This window comes from Camellia sinensis, chromosome 1 (genome assembly GCF_055761805.1).
Source record: "Camellia sinensis isolate YWXY chromosome 1, ASM5576180v1, whole genome shotgun sequence".
Lineage (NCBI taxonomy): Eukaryota > Viridiplantae > Streptophyta > Magnoliopsida > Ericales > Theaceae > Camellia > Camellia sinensis.
Genome location: NC_138961.1, coordinates 58,069,583 through 58,093,904, shown reverse-complemented (window position 1 = coordinate 58,093,904; position 24,322 = coordinate 58,069,583). Strand labels below are relative to the sequence as shown.

Genomic DNA, 24,322 nt, shown 5'->3' with positions numbered 1-24,322 from the left:
AGAAATATATAAGTAGAAATTCATCTTGATCCTCCAAACTCTCTTCGGACACTCTCTTCTCTATGCCTCTAGAACTTTCCATTCTTAGAAAAACTAACCCACCTCCCTAGAATTAGTTTTCTTTCCAGATTAAAGCAAGAAAACCAAAGATTTGTTTGAAATTTCACAAACCCAGTTTAAAAATAAACAATGGGCACAAAGAATGATGTAAAAGATGAAGACGAAGAAGATGATTGCTGAAATCATCTGAAATATGAACAATAAATGGCAAATCCAGGGATTTATTACTTAAAGGTTATTCAAATTGTGTGAGATTAACTTTGTTGAATTTTGTTTAAAAAAATTATTTAAAAAATTTGGTGAATTAGGTTTTTTTTAAAAATGGTGAATTTGGTTTTGCAAAAAATTAGAGAAGGAAATGGTTTGTTTTATCTAAGTTTACACATTTGGCAGCTGTCATATTCTTGGGGTATCATTTTTCACACACAGTTATATTGCTGTGTTTTGGAAAGTTGATGAAAAGTTAGCTTTTGACTTTGTTAGTTTATTTTGTTTTTTTATAAGTAAAAAATATGAGAGGCGATATAACTCAAAATAAGTAAAAAATCAAAAGTTGACATTTTTAGCTCTTTTCAAAAGCGCCCATTCGGGTATATTTTTAGGCCCAATTTTGATAATCCGAACCGTTTATATTTTATAATTTATTCAGTATATCATACCTGTAAAAAATTAAGTTGATCGGATATCAGAAAGTATGTGTTCGAAAAATTGAACTAAAAACTATTTTTTAAAGAATTTAATAAACAGTTTTCCGAACATATGCTTTCTGATATCCGATCAACTTGATTTTTTACAGGTATGATATACTGAATAAATCATAAAACATGAACGGTTCGAATTATTAAAATTGGGCCTAAAAGTAGACCCGAAGGCCTGCAAGAACGAGCGCAAGTACGAGACTGCAAGGAGAGAACCTTGGCTCTTGATAATTACAATAGCAAATCATTAGAGATGCTCTTACACAGTTGCAATATATCGATGTGGCTCATCACTCTTGTTACTATCAGTATCCAGTTATTCTTTTCACTTGTTTATATAAATTCAACTTTAAAAAAAAAAAAAAACACTTAAGTTGTAATAATTGACAGCTTAATTGGAGTCTACACTGGAACAAACTGAATTTCATTGCATATAACAAAAATGAAAAAGCATAATATAAAGTAAAAGTATTTGTCACCTTATGTTTTCAATTCTTGTGGTCTCAATATCACATTATCTATTTGATCAGAAGAGAAATCTAACCTTTATCTTCTAAAATCACAGCCAACCATCTCTCACCCAAAAAACTGAAAAATTAAAAAATTAAAAAAATCTCAGATCACACAACACAACTGGAGCAAATCTATGATCCTAAAGTAGTTATCCTCGATGTCTCATGGAATTTATACAGGCCCTATGCTGTGACCATACAAACATGGATGTCTCATTGGCTGAGGAGTTCTTCGACCTCTTCCAATTATGAATAACAGCTGTTAGATCAGTCAGCTTGGTGCTTATACCGCGACAACAATTAGCATGGACTGTCACCACAACCCTAACATCTCTGCTAGTTTGGCAAAAGCCACTGAAAAAGAGGGTATTTAAAAACTTCACTCTAAGCCCTAAACCTCTAAACAGGCCTTCGTGCATGAGCATCACGAGGACATCTTGTTCCGTCATTCCAGAGGAGTTGTCTTTCTTTGCATACCAAGCATCAAACAATGCAATGGTCTTGCTGTTCGATCTGATCATGTAAAAGCCAGTGTTAATCTTGTTTGCTTGTGACCATTCATTGCCATTGAACTTATCAGTACTGATTTGTAGGTCTATAGTTTCGTTTGGACTCAGCCTTAAAAATGGGTTCCTGAACCACATTACATCAGTGTCCTGTCATTAACAGATCAATAAATCAACTGGTTATGGTTTATAATACAATCCTTAACATAGATTTGATAGAATTCAATTATGAGAGGGGCTTCTCTCCAATCTACTATAGTAGATGGAGCATCCAATTGAGTTTGTGTGGAGATAAAAAAATGATAGTTAATTAATTAATTAGACAAATATAATCACACAAAATTAATTTGTGCATGTTATTTTGTCAAACCTGAAATAGGTTTGCTATTGTGTGTAGTTTGGTGTGTGATCTAGGTGTTACACAGGATGGTGTTAATGCAGAGGAGTTTTTGGCCCAGATCAGAGTTGTTGCTGCTTGTTTTGTTTTTTTCGTTCTCTGTTTTGTTTCCTTGATTTGTTCCTCACCAATCTTTGGTTCAAGTGCTCACATATGATTGTACTTGCTCTCCGTGCTAACCTAATTGGGATTCTAAAATTGAGTTATAATGCTTTGTGCACTTTTCTTATTTATTGATGTAAATCTTGCTTGTAATTTGCTATTCTTTATTTTCTTTTGCTCGAAAAAAAAATAGGATTAATTAAAAAAAATCCTAAGGTTTTACGCGTTTTGCAATTTAAATCTCAGTATTTCAATTTCGACAAATTAAACTCTAAAGTTTCATTTGTGTTTCAATGTGCCCCTTCCATCTATCTATGTCTATGTAAGGTAATGGAAGGGGTTGAAAGTGAAAAATACTAAAATTTAAAGTAAAAAACATGTGAAACCTTGGGGTTTATTTTGTAATTAATCATTTTTTTTTAGTGATTTTAATTTTATAAAAATGTTAATTATACAAAAAAAAACTTAAGGTTTCATTTTTCACTTTAAATCCCAAAATGATTCTCCGTTGCCTGCCTCACATTTAAAATAAAAAAATACGTGAAACATTTTTTTGTGTGTCTGTAATTAACCCAAAAAAATATAATCACACAATTTTATCATATTTGTTTTCGGAAAAATAAAATTGAAGCGAATGTGATCCATAAAGTTAAAATGAGGTGACTTAAGTGGAGAAGGTGACTTAAGTGGAGAAATACATGTGGAGTACTGTACGATTTATTTTGAAGATGTTCGAATTCGAAATGAACCGAAACATATCAGCTCGAGCTCAGCTCGCATAAAATTTGTCTAACTCAAACTCGGCTCGTTGTAGCTCGTTAGCCAAGTCAAACTCATGGAAGACTTCAAGCCTACTACACTACACATAAATAGAGATCACTTTACCTGAACACCATTGTATAGAAACAATGTGGGACAAAAATTATTTGACATTTAATATACTAAAACGACGTCGTTTTGTTGCTGAGAGGAATTGACAAGAGAGTCCCACATCGGTCCAAGACAAAAGTGTGGTCAAGATGAGTGCTTATAAAACTCCCCCACATGGCCCAATGTTTCTCCACCCAAGTAAAGTAAATAATAATTCCAAAATTGCTATATATATATATATATATACGTACGCATATATATTATAGAAAAAAACTTGTGCAGTCTAAGTTTTATAAAATAAATTTACACATATATAATAGAAATTTTTTTCCTGGAAAGTTCAATATTTGCTTAATTATATTTATGTATATATGATATAATCATATATATATATATACATAATTTGAGCTCACGATACTCGGCTCGATCGTTTGTTAAACGATCTTAAAATATAAGCTTCAGCTTGTTTATTTAGTAAGTGAACTGAGCTTAAACGAGTTGAGCTCGAATTTGTTCATGAACAGTTTGGTTCTCGAACTTGTTCATGAACAGTTCGGTTCATTTGCATCCCTATGTACGATAAATGAGTATTCACTAGATTAAAAGGAAAATTCTATAGAACGATTATTAGACCAACGATGTTGTATGGGACAGAATGTTACACAACTAAGAAACAACATGAGATGAGGATGTTATGATAAATGTGTGGCAAGATTAGGAAAAATAGAGTCAGGAATGAGTATATTTGTATATGGGTAGGAGTAATACTGATAAAAAATAATAGATTGAGATGATTTGATCATATATAACGGAGATTAACAGAGGCAGTACTGAATATTTGTGATACAATGACGGTAAATAGAAGTGTTACGCTGTGTTTGGTTGGGGGATTTGAGGGGGGAAAGAGAAAAGTTATGTGAAATGTGAATAAAATATACGTATATTTTTTATAATTTTTTCCTTTTCCTTTCCCTTTCCCTTTCCCTATCCAAATCCCTCAACCAAATACAACATTAGGGAAAAAGGACAAACATAGATTCACGTGGGTTAGTATAGTAAATAGATATATAAATTTTTTAATTTGACTAACAGAATCAAGTGGAGAAAAAATATTCATCTAATCGACTCTATTTGATAGAATTTAAGGTTTGGTTTGGTTTGGTTTGGTTTCAGAAAAATAAAACTAATCTAATTGTTTAAAAAAAAATGATAAAATTATATTATTATAATTTTTTTTTTTATCAATAATCTAGACAGTTATACTTATAGGCCCCTCTTCAATTATAATACAACACACAACGTGGATTACACCTTATGTAACATTGAATAATACGTGTGAGTTCTAATAAAGGGTTCTTTTGGGAAGTTGGTAAAAAATTAACTTCTAGCTTTTTAGTTATTTTGAGTCACATCATCTCCCACATAATTTATCCATAAAAAGATAAAATAAGTTTAAAAAGTCAGTTTTTTTACTAACTTTCCAAAACACTTCAAAAGTTGGGGAAATTACCAGCGTACCACCCAATTTTTTTTTCCCCTAACGTTTGACTCTTGTAATAAATTAAATCTTAAAATTTTAATTTTATCAATTTAAATTTTAAAATTTTCATTTATTTTTAATTTAAATTATTTATCTATTTTCATTGAATAAAATCGATAGAAAAAATAGTAATTTAGTCATCCTTAATAAAAAATAGTGTTTTAGATATTATATATATATTTACGTTGAATTTAACAAGTAAAATATTATTGTTCTATTGTTTTAGTTAACAAAAATAGACAAATAGTTTAAATTGTAAATAAATCAAAATATTAAGGTTTAAATTGACAAAATTAAAAAATCAATGTTTATTTTATTATAATATTCAAATCCTATGATTTTTTTTTTTATTGTCCCATAAAAGTATTATTGGTAGGGCAAATTATATTTGAAAAATATATATAAGTTTACTTTTTAGACTCATTTTTCAAATTTAGTGATGCATAATAGAATTGATCGGCTAATGGTTAGGGAAAATGTGTGTGAGAGAGAGAGAGAGAGAGAGAGAGATGTGTCTTTAATATTCTGATAGACTGCCACATCATTAACTTGGAAAAACTAAGTTTTGGATTATATTAATTTCTCTTGAAATTTGAAAAAGTCTATCAAAATATTCTAATAGACTGCCACCCTCGGCGTAAGCCTTCTCGTCGGCTGCTTTTATTTCGGCCTCCTTCGTGGCGAGTGCAGATTGAAGTTCACTCTGGGCCTTGACAATCTTTTCCTCAGCCTCTTTTAATTCGGCCTTAGCTACCGTAGCAACATTTTCAACTGCTTCAGTGCAGTCTTCGGCCTTGTTTTGTGCAGCCTAAGCAGCCTTGGCCTGGTCCAGCAAACCTCGGATGTGAACCTTGGCCTGGTAAAGCGAAGAAAGGAGCTTGGCAGCCTCCTTAGTCTTCTTGGTTAATTCCTTCTTAAATTCCTCAGTCTTGATAGCCAAAGAATGACCTTACTAGATGGCTTGTAAGAAATGAAACAGATTAGTAAAATTTGGCTAAGTGTTGGAAAACTTTAAAAGATAAAGTAAAGAGACTTATCAGGACGCAATGTTGCATCATTAGTGCATAGTTCTCATACTCTATTAGCTCGGCCATGTGGTTGAGGTCGGCCGGTAACAGAACGGCGGTAGAAATGGCAGCACCAACTTCCACAGAGTCAAGGGCACTATCGCCAGCAAGCAGAGGTCATTCTCCGAGCCTGACTACTGGAACCCAGGGCTCATTGGTAGGGAAAGCACCAAGAGGAGTCACACCTTTGGACCTCGGCCTTTTCTAAGGTTTGTCAGATAGCTCAGCCTCGGTAGGCCTCTTCTCGGCCACAGAAGTAGTCCTCTCGGTTTCGACCAATTTGGAAATTGGCACTGTGTCCTCGGACTCGATTTCAGTGGTGGTGGCTTTGGCCTTGGACCTTTTCACTCTTTTGACTTTGGGCGACGATGACTCTAGAGCCGAAATGAATAGCTGACAGGGTAATTGGAGGGTTTGTTGGATCGTGCATCGATGAGTCAAAATCTTGGTGTTTGTGACTGCGAGTTTTGCCGGCGGGAGCGCTTGGAAGAGCTCGGCGTCAGCGTTGGCGCTAACGTTAAGCTGGAAGGATTAACTAAGGGGCCAAGGTGGATGGTTGGCCTGTAGGATTGGATAAGGAAACCTGATCTGGCCTTAGAGATGAGGCTGTTAGAGGAGTTGTGACAGAAGGTGGAGTTTGGCTTCTTTTGGGGACGTCGGGCAACGGACTGCGATAGGTAGGGATGTAGTTGAGAAGAATAGGAGCTTTGCGTGCCTCGATTGGTAAGCCGAGAAGGCGAACCAAGCCTTTGCTCGGCACATAGTATTGGCGAAAGTTCTTTTCGGGCTAAGGGCTACAAAAATAAAAAGAGAACATTATAACAGAGTAACAGAAAGAATGCTAAAGTAATTTAAAGAAGGGACTTTGGGGGGACTAAGTCCTTACCCTTATCATCCCTAAATACTTCTCGGCGCAAAGGGAAAAGGTGGAGCTCGTCGTCTGGCGCAAACTCCCAATTGCCCGAGACAATTAGGTAATCGTCCCCCGCGCCCTTATTTGAGTCTAGGATATCGGCTATCAACTTGTATTGTGTAGATCTCAACTTGAGGTAGTATGTGTAGCCGTTGTTTGTTTTGAGGCTACACATGGTGTAGTAATACTAGATATCAGAAAGGGTAATTCTGGCATATTGTCGGCATGCTAGCGACGATACCGTTGATGATCCTAAAAGAATTGATGTCTAGTTGCATAGGGTTAAGTTTATAGAGTGAAAAACTTCCCTAAATAGGATGTCTAAAGGGAATCAAAGTCTACACTCTATAAACGCAACTACATGGAAGGGCATGGAGTTTCCATCAAGCATGATAGAATCCTTCTTCTCCGCCAACCTGATTTGAACGTCGGTTGGGATAGAGAACTCATGTCGGAAGTACTCTAGCTTGGCCGGGGTGTCTACCCTCCACCTAAACATACCCATGATTTCGGCTAGAGGTGTTTTGCAAAGGACTTTGGGGAAAAAACACTGGCAGGGGTTTTAGAACCTCAGCTAGATCCTAAAAAGGCACTGGTGCGAGGATTTTGAAGATCTTAAGGGATCTTGTTTTAGTTTTCCTAAAGAACAGGGTTCTAAATCAAATCCTAAACCTAAGTCTATGGAGAAACAAGAATCAAAGGCAAGAATCTGGAAACAAAGCAAGAAAAGAACATGATTCAGAATCAAGAAAGCAACAGAGATTCAAGAACACTGAGTAGGTGTGTGCAAATGTGCGAAAGTCAAGAGCAATAACAAATTGTTAAAGCATCAAATATATGAACAGTGTATATGGACACACATATAGATTGAATAGCACAAATTGTAAACAAACACGTTTGGCATTCTAAAATGATGAAAAAATAGAGTACAGCTATACAGATATAAGTCTCACAGCAACAAATGCGATGCGAAGCATATATATATATATATATATATATATAAAGTCATTAAAGGACAGATATTTAGGACTTACCGAATGGGGCCGAAAACGAGAACGCCGAAGTAAGGTTTGCCGGAATCAAACAGACGTGAACGCTTCGCCGGAGGTACGGAACAGAGCATGGTTCGAAAAGGTTTGAAGGTATGAAAATGGAGGTTTTCTTAGAAAGAGAGAGCTTAAGACAAATCGGGAGATCAAAGTTATGAAGTGAAAAGACAGAAAGAGAGAGAAAGAGTTTTGTTAAAACACGAAAGGGTGGCAAAAATGTTTTGATGGTGCTTTGAGCAACATGCCTGTCAGGCGGCGTGGACAGAATCGACGTGACTTCATATAGTGCGTCAGGTACAACCTAATGAAAATGGAACATATGTACGAAACGGTTGGAAAGGCCATACGTGACAGCTCATGCGCAGTTAGAACTCTTGAAATTCTTAAAATAATGATACCATAACCTCGGCTAGAGGAGGGATCTCAGTTGAGATATTTAAAGAACTTGACTCTTGATTTTTGATCCTTGATAAAGATAGACAGTTGAGTCCTAGGTACTTGAAACCGACGAATCATGATCTTGGTCAAAGGAAAAAATGAATTTTAGCCGACATAATATATAAATAAACGATGTAGGTTCCATCACCTCAAGTTGCCGAGGTAATAGAATCTAAGAGGCAGTTGTGGGGACATATTTTGTGAATAACAGCACGTGACCACGGTGATGCTGAAGTGTCAGCCGAGATGCCACGTGGCCTGGTCATGTGCCAAGATGACCTTAGCTAGGCTGTGGTTATATGCGGAGATACCGAAATCCGAGATGGACGGATAAGGGACAAGAGTTCTAGAATATAGGAGGATCTTAGTCTGGATAAAAATAAAACTTTTAGGGAGTCTATCCCTATCTAGCTGAGAGTCTAGGATGAGTATTGAGCCTGAGTCCACTGAAGTGAGGCTTTTAAAGGGATTAGGTTGGTGTTGGCTATAAAAACAGAGCACCCTGTGGGTCTTAGGTATGTGTGATATACTGTGAGCAGTAAGTTCTTTCTTGTGAGTTTAAGCACACTTTGTTATCATTAAGAGATATTGATTACTCACTTGATTATCGGAGTGTCCCGGGTGGACGAACCATCGCCGAATTCTTATCTTTCTGTAACAAGTTGTTCAGGCTTAATCTATTCTGTCGATGCTCTCCAACTGAGTTCTTCGTTTGGTTGTGTGGTCAAAAATCAACACCCATAAAAGTCAAACAAGTTTTATGTTGACATGTGCCTATTTCTAGTTGATCTTTGATCCAACGAAAGCAGGTGGCCCTTGTATGATTACGTGGTGTCTTAGGCGTGTGATGTTTTGTTGAAAATGTGAAATTTATAATTTTCTATTAGATGATTGAAAAATAATAAAAAATATGATATACGATAATTAATGAGGAATACAAAAATGTCGTGTCCCAAGAGTATCAAATAGTTTTTCCCAAAGCATGAGGATTAAACATCACCATTTTCTTAATCATGATTAATCATTTTTAAATCGAACATAAAATCAATTTTTTACCCCCTCAAACCGTAAACTATAGGAGAATATTTAAATAGGATATTTACGTATGGATTTTAATAGGTGAGTTTATTATTTAATAGGTATTGTGATAATTAATGATATTTTTATCAAATATTATTTAAAAAAAGTCATTAATTATTATTTTTTATTAAAAATTTAAAATTTTATCACAAAAAATATTATTAATTTTTAAATTTTAACCACAATTCAAAAAAAATTTTCACAGAAAAAGTTACTTAGAAATTTCACTAAAACATAAAACTATCTAAAAAGTGTTTGTCATGTAATTGAGGTCCGAAAAATTGGAAGTCCAAAATGCACGATGTATTATTACTGAATATTTTATTACTGATCAATAACTGTGAAAGTCAAACAAGTTTTATGTTGTCATGTGCCTATTTGTAGTTGAGAGTAATGATTCATCCCCCTTTTCCCCCACCCCCTTTGACCCCCTCTCTCTCTCATTGGTTACCTTTTCTTTTTCTTTTTCTTTTTTTTCCTGCTCCACCAATCACCCCTGTCACGTGACAAAGGGGGGTAGGGGGTGACCCCCAAAAAGGGGTCCCAAACATTATTCTTGTAGTTGATCTTTGAACCAACGAAAGCAACATCTCCTCTTAGCTGATTAAGAAATATCAGAAAACATGATATAATACACAAACACATATCGTGTAGGAAGAGCATCAAATAATTTTTCTAAGGCGTGAGGATCAAACATTACCAATTTTTTAAATTGAATATAAAATCAAAATTTTTTTTTCCCTCAATACGTAATCGGTAGGAGAATATTTAAATGTGATATTGACAGGTAGGTTTTAATAAGTGAGTTTATTATTCAATAGGTCTTGTGATAATTAATAATATTTTTTTATCAAATATTATTAAAAAAAGTCATTAATTATTAATTTTTTACACTAGTTTGAAAATTTTGTTCAAAAAAATATCACTAAGGCCTCGTTTGGGAACCTTAAGTTACTAAATTAGCCAAAAAGTCAACAACTCATACTAAAAAGTCAAAGATTCTGTTTTCTCTCTACTTTTTGCACATCTTTTCGTAAAAAGTCAAAAAGTCATTCCAAACATTCTAATTTTTTTTAACTCATATTTTAGCCAAATAATTAAAAAGTTACTAAATTAACATGTTCCCAAACGAGGCCTAAATATAAGTTTTAGTGACAATTTAAAAGAATTGTCACAAAAACTTTTAGCGACAATTCAAAAAAATTGTCATAGAAAAATATCATTAATTGTAAATTTTAGTGACAACTTATAAAAATTGTAACAAAAAAATTCACTAATTATTAATTTGTAGCGTCATGTAAAAAATCGTCACAAATTTTTTTTTTTAGCAAGGATTTTACCACAACTAACTTTTAATAGAACTTAATGAGAATTAAGTTTAACTATTAAGATCTATTTATAATTACCCTATTTAAATTAGAGAATCAATTACTCCACACATACCAAAATATTAGTTCATTTTAAAAAATTTAACTTATTTTTTATAGTACAATCATTATACTTAAAAAATATTCTATTTGCTTGGTTAAGTTTTTCAAAAAATATTTTTCAGAAAATTCTACTTTCTTATTTTTCGTGTTTTTTTTTAGTTTTTACTGAATTTTTTTAATATTTTAAGTATTTTTTTTTTACTTTTTAGATATAGCTAACATAAATATACTTAAAAAGTAAAAAATTTATGAAAAAAACCTTTTAAAAGTTCACTAAATACCAAAAATATAAAAACAATACGAAAATTCAGTACATTTTTTTGTATTTTTATGTATTTTTTAATTTTTTAAAATATTTTTTCACAAATTTTTTACTTTTAGATACATTTAAGTAATGTGCATCTAAAAAAAGTAAAAAAAATGTTTAAAATTTTAAAAATATTCACTAAAAACAAAAAAACACGAAAATAAAAAAACTCAATTTTTAAAAAACTTAATCTAAAAAACTCAAATCAAACATACTAATTTTTCAAAACTATCATTTGGTAGTACAATTATTACACTCAAAAAATATTAATTTTTCAAAACTAACATTTGATAGTACAATTATTATATTTCAAAAATATTAATTTTTCAAAACTAACATTTACAATTATTGCACTTCAAAAATAATATTAATGAATTTAAAAAAAAGAGTAAAATAGAAAAATTATGTTATTTTAGTTTTTAATTTTTAAAAAGAGACTAAAATTTTAAGACAATAAAAAGTAAAATAAGAAATTACTATCTTAATACGGAGGGAGTGTATAAAATAGTTTAGCAATACGAACCAAAGACTCTTTAATCTAATAGGTAGAAAATCAATTTTATCTATGGCAATGATCATGATATTTCATTTACAAGTACAAAAGTAGGTATCTCTCAAGCTTAACTTGGTTGTGTAATTTGGGTGAGTTTAATTCGACTAATCTGTGTTTAGTTTGAAATATTTTAAGATTTGGATAAAATATTTTTAAATTTGGTATAACTTGGTCAAAAATTAGAAATCCAAATTAAATTTAGACGACTTGGATAAAGATATCCCGAGCAAATTGAAGACCGAATTGTTATATATGTAGATATATAAAAATATTAAATATACATATAAATTATTAGCTATTAGATAATATAAAAATAATTTAGATCGTTAGATCATATTAAATATATATTTCATACACAAGTAATTCAGTATAATATTTACTTTTTTACTTTTTTTCACTCATAAATAGTAAAGGCCATCATAACGACATTTTTCTTACATTATATAAATTATTTATTTTAATATCATTAATAATTTTATAAAAAAAATTATAAATAGTCTAATTTTAACAAATTAATTAACTTGGCTGCACTAAAAAAAGAATAAAGAAAAACAAAAATTTATGTGCAATTTGGACAATTTAGGCAACTTAGACAATTCAGGTTAGACTTAGGAGACAACATCGACTTACAATTCGAGCTTAGACAACTCTCAGCATAATTTGAATTGGATTTTGATAACCTCTCAACCTGCCTAACCTACTCGAGTTGCACCCCAAAATTTGAGTGACTCATTGGGCTTATTACAAATCTTATTTTGATAATATAAATAATTTTTTTTGTAAAATATATATCATTCATAGAAAAATTATATCAATTTGATGATTACAATTTTTTTTATTTTATCACAGTTGCCTTAAAAAAAATAGAGTATGTTTTTTAGAAGACAAACACACAACAAACGGGATGTGATTTTGAAAACGTACCGTGAAGATGAAATTATAGCCACGCTTGAGTACATCTCCAAGAAACAGAGTTCTCCTCCACATCATCTTGATAAAATCATCAGACATAAACATCTCCTCCGCATCAAAATCTACACCGTCCGTTTCAAGCTTGTAGCAGTGAAGCTTAAGAAACATGCAGAATTCATAGGCCGTCTGATCGACGGCCACGATTAGGAGATGATCTGTCAAGCCCCGTGTGTCGTCGCCAAGCCAGAAACTATCCAAGAAGAGATCAAGCATGGACTTGTCTCCTTCAACATAGGCTTTGTTTACTACTGCTATTATCACTGTCTTGTTTTCTGTGGCAGTTTCAGCCAAGATTGCCTCAAGCTCATCTCTGTAGACAATCATGTTGTACTGTAAAAAAACATGTAAACAAATAAATTTATAAACACTGCTATAAAGGTTGAATTTTTAGACGATTTGATGAATGAGAAATAAGAGAATTTTTTTTTTTTTTCTTGGTTTTTTTGATCGGCAATAGGAAGATTTTATCGATCTAAAGAAGCACCCTACAACCAGAATACATAAGTAAAACGTCATCATTTAGGCCAAGTTTGGCAATATCAAAATAATTCATCTTTTTATCTTTTTTTCATCACATTATCTCTCTATTTTTCTGCACATCTTTTTGTAAAAAGACAAAAAGTACACTTATTTAGGTCATCCCAAACAATTAGATTTTGATTTTTGTGTCATTTTGAATTTTATAATTTTAATTCATTCGATTTTGATTATAAATTTATAATTTTTTCTCAATTTGATCTAATTGATTATAATTGTTAGGTTTTTTTTTTTTTATGAGAATGTGCACATGATTCAATTTTCCGTATTAAAAAAAAAAAAAAAAAAACCCTTATGCAAAAACAATTGATTTAATTTGCCCATACGTAATAAATAAATAAATAAATAAATTCCAATTAGATCGCTACATGCATTGCTACAGAAATCCCAAATATCTCAAGCAAAGCAAAGATGAGTTTGAAAAAAAAAAGTAAAAAAAAGTGACAGACCTTCAATATGTTCAAAATTACGTATGAGAGAGAGAGAGAGAGAGAGAGAGAGAGGAGCTTACCGTGGTTGAGAGATTGTAATGGGATTTGAGGGAGGAAAACAAAGAGTCGTCTTTGAAGGGGATGGAGACTAAGATGTAAAGAAAACCAACGAACAAAAGTGAGAACATAGTAAAATCAATCACTCGTTTGTTAATAAAATGTCTCGATGACTCGTCTGTGGTGGTGGGTGAGGGGTGAACTATGGCGGAGGAGCTCTTCATCTCCGGTGAGGTTTAGATGAGAATGTTTCGTGGGGTAGTAGAAGATGGTGCTTATTAATATTTGTACAAGTCAACGCGTCCCCAGCAACACCACAATTCCCAAATCCATCCGTCCACCCACCACCAAGAAACTTTATTGAGAAAAATATTGTATGATTGAGATTTATTTGGAAGGGGAATGTTATCTGCTTGTAGTAAAACGACAAAAATAGTAACAGTTGTTAAATTTCGGATCGGGTCGTGTTGGGAATTGGGATCCCGCCCAAGACCTTATAGAAATTATTCCATGCAGAAAAACACACCCACACTTAAGGAGACACAATATTTAACATGGTTCGGCCTCAATGCCTACGTCCACGGGAGAGTAGCCGGTTATCACTATAACAATGGAGATATTACAGAAAGATTACAATAGAGGAGGAGCTCACACTCTCCTCACTCACCCACTCACCCGTCTCCCTCGCTCACACCGAGGGAGACGGTCTCTCCGCCTCACATATCTCACTCTCTGACTTGCTCTGTTTTTCACTCTCTCAATTAAACTCTCACCACAACCTCCATTTATACACTAACAGAGGGAGAGCTTGGCTGTCCATGCACATGGCCAGCTCTTTCTCCACATGTTGCATCTTCTTTCACATGGCCAACACATCTTTGTTGGCTTTGCACTCTTGCAGCACATGGAGGATCACCCCTCACATGGGGTGATGATATTCCACAAATCACCCCCTCAACCCATGTGAGGTGATCCACAACACACATTGCTGCTAATCTTGTCATGCCCAATTTCAACATAGTTTGCATCTCCTCACTGAGACGCTGCATCCCTTGAAAGCTAGAGATAATACACCAGAGATACAAGAGGAGGAGGGAATCCTACATCCTCAACTCAACTCACACCACTCTCTGATTTGGAGAGAGCCTCTGCTCCTATCTCCCACAGATCTCTTCCACGCTTCTGTCTCGGATGTCTATACCTGCTATGCTTGAACTTGCGCAACCAAGATATCCGACACCCCCTGATTGGATGTCCTGCACCCCCTGCTGGGATGCCCTTGACTGTTATGCATTACCGTGCAGGACCAGTCATTGGAGCAATAGAAAACTCGTTGTTTATCTCATCAACGTCCTCTGTCTTCTTTGCTCGGAGCTTTTCCTCTGAACTTTCAGTTTTTGCCCTCTGCACTTCTGAACAACCTCCTGGCGTTTCCACATACGCTTGTTGTCTGTGCCTTTGCAATCCCTGATTTGTTGTCCAGTAGATTGATGGTTGACAGTAGCTCCATCTGTCAAAGTATCGTCAGCTATGCAATTCCTTGCATAGTGCCCGTACCCATGGCTTCTGGTCTCCCTGCGTCGAGCTCGCTTGAGAGATCTGCATCAACTCTATCATCTGCTGCCATGGAACTAAAGAAACCACCATAGAGAAATAAGACTTGCCACTCCTTGGCACGTACTCCTGCGTTTTACCTGTCTCAATTTCTCTGTCTGGAAGTTCCTGTGAACTGTCAACAACCCGCTGCTACACACTCTTCTCGTGCCTCTGTACGACACTCTAGCGTACCCTTGCACTGTTGCATGTCTGCAATTAAAAACTTCTGCGCTTAGGATGCTCCTCTGCAACTATTGTTCTACATGTCCACATACCATTAGTACTTACTCGTATACAGTAGCTCCAACAGCTACAGTATTTCCCTGAGCCTGTACTGGTTGCCAAATCATCTATCCGTCGATGAATGGTCTTCTCTTTTGATTGAACCAGATCCTCCAATCACCTCAACAACCAGGAAAGTTCCCAGGAAAGACTGGTGGGGTCACAACCGGTCCCACTTAAGAACTAGTCTCCTTAGACAGTGTCTTTTTGACAGAACTTTCCTAGACCTTTGAGATAATCATGTCTGCAATCCTCTGATCGCCCCTGACCAATCCTGATCTCCCTCGATCAGCCATTTGATCAAGCCTGATCTCCTCTGGTCTTCAATGATCTATCTCAATCTGTATCTGGTTGTCCAATCTGGTCAGAATCTGCCCATTCTAACCTCTTCAATGAATCCGCAACATTCCATAATATCCGGCAACCTTCCTTCGAGTATTGAAGATGACAAACACCCATGTTTTGACAATCTTTCCAAACCGTTCAGAATTTCACTATTCTGTCCTCGCGGTTGCGTCCGGAGCGGTCCGTTTAGCTAGAACCAACCTTCGCTGCATTTCCGGGGACCTTACTGAAAACTATCCCCGAAAGCTGGACCACACCACAATTTTCTGAAAATTCTGGGCCAAATTACAATTTTCAGAAGTTCAGGGAATATTCCGTGTACCAACAGAATATTCCGTACACTGCTCCTGACGCCGTCTGCCACTTTAATCTGCCTTCCTTTTACAGAAACTCCGTCTCCAAAATCTGACCGTACGGATGTGTCCGAAATACTCCAAATAGTCGGAAACCACTATTGGATCACCAAAAACGGACTCCAAATGGCTTCGATCTAGCCAAAACATTTTGTACGCCTCAGATCTGCGGCTGCACCGTAGCCGCGAAGCACTGGATCCCTCCCTGCCTCTGGCTGACGGGGCAGACACGTGGCACCCTTTGCTGACGTATCGCCACGTGTTGCCGACGTGGCACGCTGACGCGGCATGCGCGTGCCTTACACGCGCCTCCCCCACTTACCTTCTTCCTTCCGCCGCGCGTGGGGCGCGTACACGCGAGTGAGATGACGCGCCGTCTCTCTGCACGGCGCGTGGGGGCGCGTGCAGCGACTGGGACTCACGCGCCTTCTTCAGGCGGCGCGTGAGAGTGCGTGGGAACTCCTCTGGGTGTCTGCTTTATATTTTTGGAGTCCTCTCGTCGAGCCCTTGCTCCTGGTATGCTCAAAATCGGATTTCGAGCAACTTGATTTCTGGGCAGTTTCAAACAACACGCTGTTTTTGTTCCGAAACGCCACCAACGAGGCTCTGATACCACTTGTTGGGAACTGGGATCCCGCCCAAGACCTTATAGAAATTATTCCATGCAGAAAAACACACCCACAATCAAGGAGACACAATATTTAACGTGGTTCGGCCTCAATGCCTACGTCCACGGGAGAGTAGCCGGTTATCACTATAACAATGGAGATATTATAGAAAGATTACAATAGAGGAGGAGCTCACACTCTCCTCACTCACCCACTCACCCGTCTTCCTCGCTCACACCGAGGGAGACGGTCTCTCCGCCTCACATATCTCACTCTCTGACTTGCTCTGTTTTTCACTCTCTCAATTAAACTCTCACCACAACCTCCATTTATACACTAACAGAGGGAGAGCTTGGCTGTCCATGCACATGGCCAGCTCTTTCTCCACATGTTGCATCTTCTTTCACATGGCCAACACATCTTTGTTGGCTTTGCACTCTTGCAGCACATGGAGGATCACCCCTCACATGGGGTGATGATATTCCACAGGTCGGTCCTAAAACTTAGGGGTTTGGGGCGAATTTTAAAAATAAGAATTCCTCTTACATTAGGAAAAAAAAAGATCTTAAATAAAATGATAAATTACAACTTTTTTATTTATTTGTAGCCATAAAAAATTTATTTGCACATATAATCATTAAAATTATAAACAAAAAAATTTAATGAAACAAAATTAGGGCAAAAAAATTAGAAAAAATTATTCAATTAAAACTAATAAAGATCTAGATAAAAAAAATTAGAGCAAAATTATTTATTCTACTAAAATCTAATAGATAAAGAAGGTAAAAAATAAAATAAAATTAGGGCCCATATATTGTATGTATTGTTCTTCTTGAGCTCAAACACTTTTTTTTTAAATATATATTTTCATTTTAATAAATATGGGACAAACTACATTTACAAACAAATATGGGTTCAACTATACATGGACCCAATAAAATATTTTGGGACCCCTTAAATTGATTTTTTTTAAAAAAATATTGGACCTATAACATTTTACTAAATTTGAAAACTCTATTTTTGGACCAAAATTTTGGAGTCTAACGCACCGACCTTACTGGCCTTAAGCCAGGGCCGGCCCTGTTTCAGAGTCCCATTGTTGCTATCTTAAAATTATTTTTGAATTATTTTTGTTTCTTCTCGTGCAAGTACAATTAGAATGAATTAGTGTTCTTCATTCAGTGTTCACTAAGTACTAAAAGAATAGGATGAAGCCACAAATCAAAGTTTCTCAAAATATAAAAGTTTGACTTCACTCAATAATAATATGTAGATTATACCTAGAACTCTTTCAAACAACTTTCAGATTTCATTTTCTCCTCTTGTGCCTTTTACTTCTAAAAAAATATAGGTATTTATAGGAGAATTTGTACCATAAAGGATTAAAACCTAATTAAATTTCAATCAAACTCATATTTAATACCATAATTATTTTGACATAAAATCTCATAATGATATAATAATATCATAAGTTTTGTAACAACAAAATAACAAAGTAATATAAATTATAGACAGAGTTATCGATAAATTCTATATGTTGGAATTATGTCCTACTTAGTTCTATAATTTTTTTTTGTGATCCATTTAGTTATTTTGAATGTGTAATGACTCATTTGTCATTATAATCTCTTTAATTGTTGTTATTTGTTGGAGTATAATGTTTGAAAAAAGTATATTAAGAAATTTTTTAGTGTGTTACATTCGAGTGTTATGTTTGAAAAAAATATACTAAGAAATTTTTTTGTGTTACATTGGAGTGTTGCATTTGGAAGTGTTACACTTGGGAAAAGTATACTAAAGAGTTTTTTTTTTTTTTTAAGTGTTAGATTTAAGTCTGATTAAAAAAAAAAAAAGATTTAAGTGTTATGTTTGAATGATGGAAACGTGATCTAAAAATTAGATCAAACTTTCCTAAGATGGCATCCTCCAATGAGGAAATGATAGAAATGTCTGCTGATTAAGGCAGAATTGTATATCATTGAGGCTAATAACTAAGAGTTCTTAACCCTATTCTTGATTCAAGTTGTACATTTTACTATTATTTAATGTCAATCAGGTTGGATATGGTTGAAGCACAAAATGAGCAAAAGCATAGAGTTTAGCCATTAAAAAAAAAAAAAAAAGTCAACCCGAACTTGTAGAGGGTCATTCCTGCACATGCGATCTCTTCTCCTGAAGTCCATGCATTATGAAAAAAACCGCTTATACGGAGGGCTTTTCTCGAGCATGCAGAGCCTTCGCCGCACGTGCAGTTGTACCTCATTTTGTGTGTGCATTGTTCTAAACCTATTTTTAAGGCTTAAAGGTATAAAAGGAAGAAAAAAAAGCTGAAAGGGGGTTCTGAGATTTTCTAAAGAAAATAAGAGGCTAGGGTTTGGAAGAGAAAGGAGTTTGGAGTTTTCACGGATGTCTTCCGTGGTGGCTACTTCCTCTACCTTTTCTCACTCCTCTATGAGTGGCTAGTCGTCCATCTTCTAGGGTTTTGATGAAACTCTAGCAAGTAAATAGGATTTTTCATAGGTTTTTGATTGTTGTAATAGTTTGAACAAGTTGTAAAATGTTTCAGTAGGTTTTGAATATATTTTCCATTATTCTCTTTAAGTGTTCTACTTTTTGTAATTGTATGGTGTTTAAGTGTTTCACTTGCTGTAGTTGTTGAATGTTTTTCATGCAACGGTTATCTTTTCTTTTGTATTCAAAGTATGAGATATTTCATGCCTATGCATTCATATTCTGATTTGCAAAAAATACACTAAGTGGAAGCATTGATATTAAGAATTCTAATTTTTTGAAGGAAAACAACTAATTTGATCCTATCTTTCTATGCCAACCAACTGAAGAATTGAATTTTGGGGCAGATATCTTTATTCTAAATGAACTTACAGATATTGAAATGAGGGCCAAGATAAGTAGTGCAAATAGTTATACACATTAACAGCTTTGTAAGTACCTGAGTTTGAACCAAGCCATACTGTTAGTGGGAGTGGGGTGCAAACCACTGTTGGTGATTCATAATGAGAGGCTTATAACTAAACCAAACTAAAATTCTATTCACTCAAAAATAAATTCTGAAAAACAAACACAGAGCACTCTTCTTCTTCTTTTGTCCCACACTCAACACTCTTGATACATTTAGCTATTTATAGATAAACTAGTCAATGTAAAAGCATATAATAATACAGTGTGAAAGCCTACAATTTATGCAGCCATTTTTGACCATTTAGGAACCATGTGTTCAACATGGTGGCTGCCATCCACTTTCAACCATGGTGGCTGCCTACCTTCAAACATGGTAGCTGCCTACCTTCAAGCTTACTTTCAACATCCCCCGTTAAGCTTGATTCTCCATGCTGCTTCATCCCGAGCATTATCTTCATTCTGTTGAATAGATCATTTTTCAATGGCTTTGTGAAAATATCTGCAAGCTGATCTTGAGACTTGCAAGGCAATAATTCCACCTCTTTATTTTTCACATGCTCTCGGATGAAATGATAGTGGGTATCAATATGCTTACTTCTTTCATGATAAACTGGGTTCTTCGCCAATGCAATTGCTAAGCGATTATCAACAAAAATTTCAGTGGGTTTTTCTTATGGAAATCCCAAATGCTTCAGCATGTTCCGTAACCATATTGCATGGCACACAGCTAAGTTGGCTGCAACATACTCAGCTTCGCAAGTCGATAATGTCACAATGGCTTGCTTCTTGGACGACCATGCGAAGGTTATATCTCCTATAAAGAAAGTAAACCCCGTAGTACTTTTCCGTTCATCTAAGTCACGTCCCCAGTCGCTATCTGAGTAGCCAACAAGATTGAAATTATCAGTTGGTTTATAGAATAAACCATCATCGACTGTACCTTTGATATAGCGAAGAATCCTCTTTGCTGCATAAAGGTGAGACTAATCCGATGTTTCCATATATCTGCTAATCAGTCCTACTCCATAGAGTATGTCTAGCCTAGTGCAAGTAAGATATCGAAGACTTCCAACTAGGCTCTTGAAATAAGTTGGATCCACATCACCTGCCTTCGTACCTTTTTTGAGCTCCATTCCACTGTCTACAGGAGTGTTCACTGAATTACAATTCTCCATTCCATATCTCTTGAGAATTTCCTTGGCATAGCCACTTTGGGAAATAAAAATTCCATCATTTCTTTGTGCTACTTCAATGCTGAGAAAATGAGCCATCAATCCAATATCTGTCATTTCAAATTCTTGGACCATGCTTCTTTTAAAGTCTTTGAACATGGCTGGATTGTTTCCGGTAAAGATTAGATCATCAACATAAAGACAAGCAAGCAACATGCTTCTAGTAGCTTCCTTCTTCAAATATAGTGCGTGCATATGGACATTTTTCAAAACCATTGTCATGAAAATACTGATCAATTCTAGTATTCCATGCACGCGGAGCTTGCTTCAATCCATAAAGTGCTTTCTTCAATTTGTACACTTTGTCTTTATGCCCATTCTGAACATACCCCGAAGGTTGTTCAATAAAGATTTCTTCTTCGAGGAAACCATTAAGAAATGTAGATTTCACATCAAGTTGATAAATCTGCCACTTGTACTGGTCAGCAAAAGAAATCATTAGCTTGATGGTCTCCAATCGGGGAACTGGAGCAAACACCTCTCCACAGTCAATTCCAGCTCTCTGCTTGTAACCTTTTGCTACTAACCTTGCCTTATAGCGTTGCACTTCGCCTTATGCATTCCTCTTTGTCTTGTATATCCATTTCACTCCAATGGGTTTGTGCCCCTCTGGTAGACTGGTAAGCTTCCATGTGTCATTTTTCTCAATGGCATGAATTTCTTCATCCATTGCTTTCTTTCATTTATCTTCTTGGATGGCTTCTGAGAAGGTAAGTGGATCACTATTTGCGAGTAGGCAGAACAAATTCAAATTTGTTTCTTCTGTAGCTTCATATATCTCCTGCAAATTTCTCATTGGTCTTGGTTGTTTGAAAAAAACTATCATCTGATGATGCTGAAGATGATAATGATGCAGTACTTCTGTGAGAAACTGGTGATCTAGGTGCCGGTATTCTATGTGGAGGAGTTTGTGGCGCATCTTGAACTTCTCTTGTGATTTCAACCGGAACTTTTGATGTTTCATCTTCAAGAATGAGTTCTGCATCTTTAACAACTTCATCTTGATTCCAGTTCCAAGCTTCTTCTTCTTCAAATATCACATCTCTACTTATGATCACCTTTCTGGTAATGGGATTATACAACTTGTATCCCATTGTTCTATCTCCATATCCGACAAGGATACATTTTTCTCCCTTATCATCGAGCTTGGTTCTTCTTGCTTCTGGAATCTTGGTGTACGCAACACACCCAAATATTCTGAAATGGTTGACATTTGGCTTATGTGAACTCCAAGCTTCTTCTGGAGTCATAGAATGAAGGCTCTTGGTTGGGTATCTATTTAGTAGATACACTGCACATGATACGGCTTCAGCCCAAAATTGCTTGGGCAGTCCTTTTCCTTTCAACATGCTTCTTGCCATATCTAAGATTGTGCGATTGTAACAACCCCAACCTCTGATTAATATTAATCTGTATTTAATTATGCCTAACAATAATTTAGGAGAGATTTGGAATTAATTTACATGTGTGTTGCATTATTTTTGTGTCTTTATCTGTTCGGTGTGGAAAGATTTGTTCACGTTTTAGTTTCGGATTATGAATTGAAAGCCTTATCGGCGTCCGAATCAGAAATTAACTTGATTTATGTACTAGTTAAGATTTATAGGATTTTATGGTAAGTTTGATTAAAATTCGGTTCGAAACGATTAAATTTGATTAAAATAATGCCATTTGTTTACTTTTGAACAAATTACTACTTGTTAGGCTAATTAAGCCCCACTCACCTTTTTTATTCATTTTGATCATATTTGAGCTCACTCTAAGGGAGAGAACCGAGAGAGAGAGAGAGAGAGAGAGAGAGAGAGAGAGTTGGGAGAATTGATTCAACAAGAAAGTTTGCTTAGAAATTAGAGGAGTTTGAAGAAGACTTGGGAGATTGGGCCTCTACACTTAGAATTCAAGGCTTGAGGTACGAAATTCACCCTTTTGTTTATGAATTTCAGTTGTTCATGCATGAATTCAAGTTAATTGAGCTATAAGATATGAGAATCAAGCTCAGGGGCTAGAGAGGAAGGTCAATCCATGCATACATGCATGTTTCATAGCATTTTGAAGGATGATTTTCAAGAATTCCCTCATGCATGTGTTGAGTTCACTTTAATTTTGGGAAAACAATGAGTTTTATGTTATTTAGTAGCATTTGATCATGTTTTGGAGAGCCTTAGCTCAAAAATGTACATGCATGTTATGTTCATAAATTGATTTTGAGTTTAAAGTTGAATTTTGTTCAATTGATTTACTCTTGGGCCATGATTTCTTGAAATGATGCTTTAAACATGTTTTTTTTTATGAGATTCTAGGTATTTTCCAAAGTTTTGGTCCAAGAAAATTGAGTTTGATGCATTTAAGGTCAAATTTGAGCTTGGTGATCTAATTTGGAATTTCCAGAAATTTGATCCACGCTCGAGCGTGGAACTTTACGCTCGAGCATACACCCTGAGTACATGCACTCCACTCGAGCGTGGAAGTCTACGCTCGAGCGTGAAATGCATATACCCAGAAGTTCTTGTGTTTTACAGTCCGCTCGAGCGAGGTTCTGAGTCTCATGCTCGAGCGTAGGTCGAGCGCCCGTCGAGCGTGAAAAACTTGTATCTAGTACTTTTGTCGGGGTTTACGGTCCACGCTCGAGCGGGGCTTCATTGTCTGCATGTCCGCTCGAGCGGGGAAACCCATGCTCGAGCGTGAACCTTATTTTCAGCAAATTTTAAGAAATGTTTTCCAATGTATTCTTGCATCCTCATCCCATCTTAGGCATTCCTAGGCCATGTTTAAGATTCCATAATGAGGATTAAAGGTTAGAAACTGTGACAACCCTCCCCACTGATTAGTGCTAATCTATGATTAAGCATGTTAACTGGCTGATTGATTGAAATTCTGAACTGATTGATTTAGTGTATTAGTTTAAATGCATTTCTATCTGTTGACCGTTAAATGATCTGTTCATGTTTTATGTTTTAAACTGCAAATTGAAGGCCTTATTGGCGGCCGAATCCGAAATTGATTAATGTTTTATGCTAATTGGAATTTATGTGATTTTATGGTATATTTAATTGAAATTTGATTTTGTATGATTAAATTAGATTAAATAATGTTGTATTGCGTTAGTTGGACTTATTTACCAAAATGCCATGTTAGTGGGCCATCTCATAAAACATTTGAGACTTAATTCATATCTCTTCCTCAGCCATTTCCTTATACCAAACCGACTAGAGAGAGAGAGAGAGAGAGAGAGATAGGGGATATCTTGATTTCATCTTGTTTTGGCTTGGAGATTAAGAGAGTTGAAGGAAATTTGCATAATTGAGCTTTTACTTTTGTAATTGGAGACCTAAGGTAGGACATTTACCTTCTTGTTTGTGAATTCAAGTTAGTTCTTGCATGGCTCATGGTAGATAGGAGCCTAAGGTCATAGATTGGTCTTAAATTGTTGAATAGCTTGAATCATGCATGCATGTCCATATCTTGAAA

General features: G+C 35.3%; 1 protein-coding gene across 2 annotated transcripts; it reads right to left on the bottom strand.

The window, feature by feature from the left end:
• Positions 1 to 1,166: 1,166 nt before the first annotated feature.
• Positions 1,167 to 13,868, bottom strand: LOC114319914 (uncharacterized protein At1g28695). Of its 2 annotated transcripts, none has more exons than XM_082878049.1 (3): positions 13,543 to 13,861; positions 12,447 to 12,824; positions 1,167 to 1,926 (listed from the first exon to the last, which is right to left on the bottom strand). In XM_082878049.1, exons 1-3 carry the CDS (start codon positions 13,741 to 13,743, stop codon positions 1,420 to 1,422), a joined length of 1,086 nt encoding a protein of 361 aa, XP_082734175.1. In that variant the 5' UTR covers positions 13,744 to 13,861; the 3' UTR covers positions 1,167 to 1,419. The 2 variants fall into 2 exon arrangements, with proteins under 2 accessions (XP_082734175.1, XP_082734178.1); XM_082878052.1 differs by lacking the exon at positions 1,167 to 1,926 and adding an exon at positions 3,743 to 6,546 and having other exon boundaries at positions 13,543 to 13,868.
• Between the last annotated feature and the right edge of the window lie 10,454 nt (positions 13,869 to 24,322).

Excerpts from the sequence above, each read along its gene's own strand:
- LOC114319914 (XM_082878049.1), bottom strand. The coding sequence starts at position 13,743 with ATGAAGAGCTCCTCCGCCATAGTTCACCCCTCACCCACCACCACAGAC. Across the intron at positions 12,825-13,542 it reads ATTACAATCTCTCAACCACG|TACAACATGATTGTCTACAG; the intron begins GTAAGCTCCTCT and ends GTTTTTTTACAG. Across the intron at positions 1,927-12,446 it reads GCTATAATTTCATCTTCACG|GACACTGATGTAATGTGGTT; the intron begins GTACGTTTTCAA and ends TGTTAATGACAG.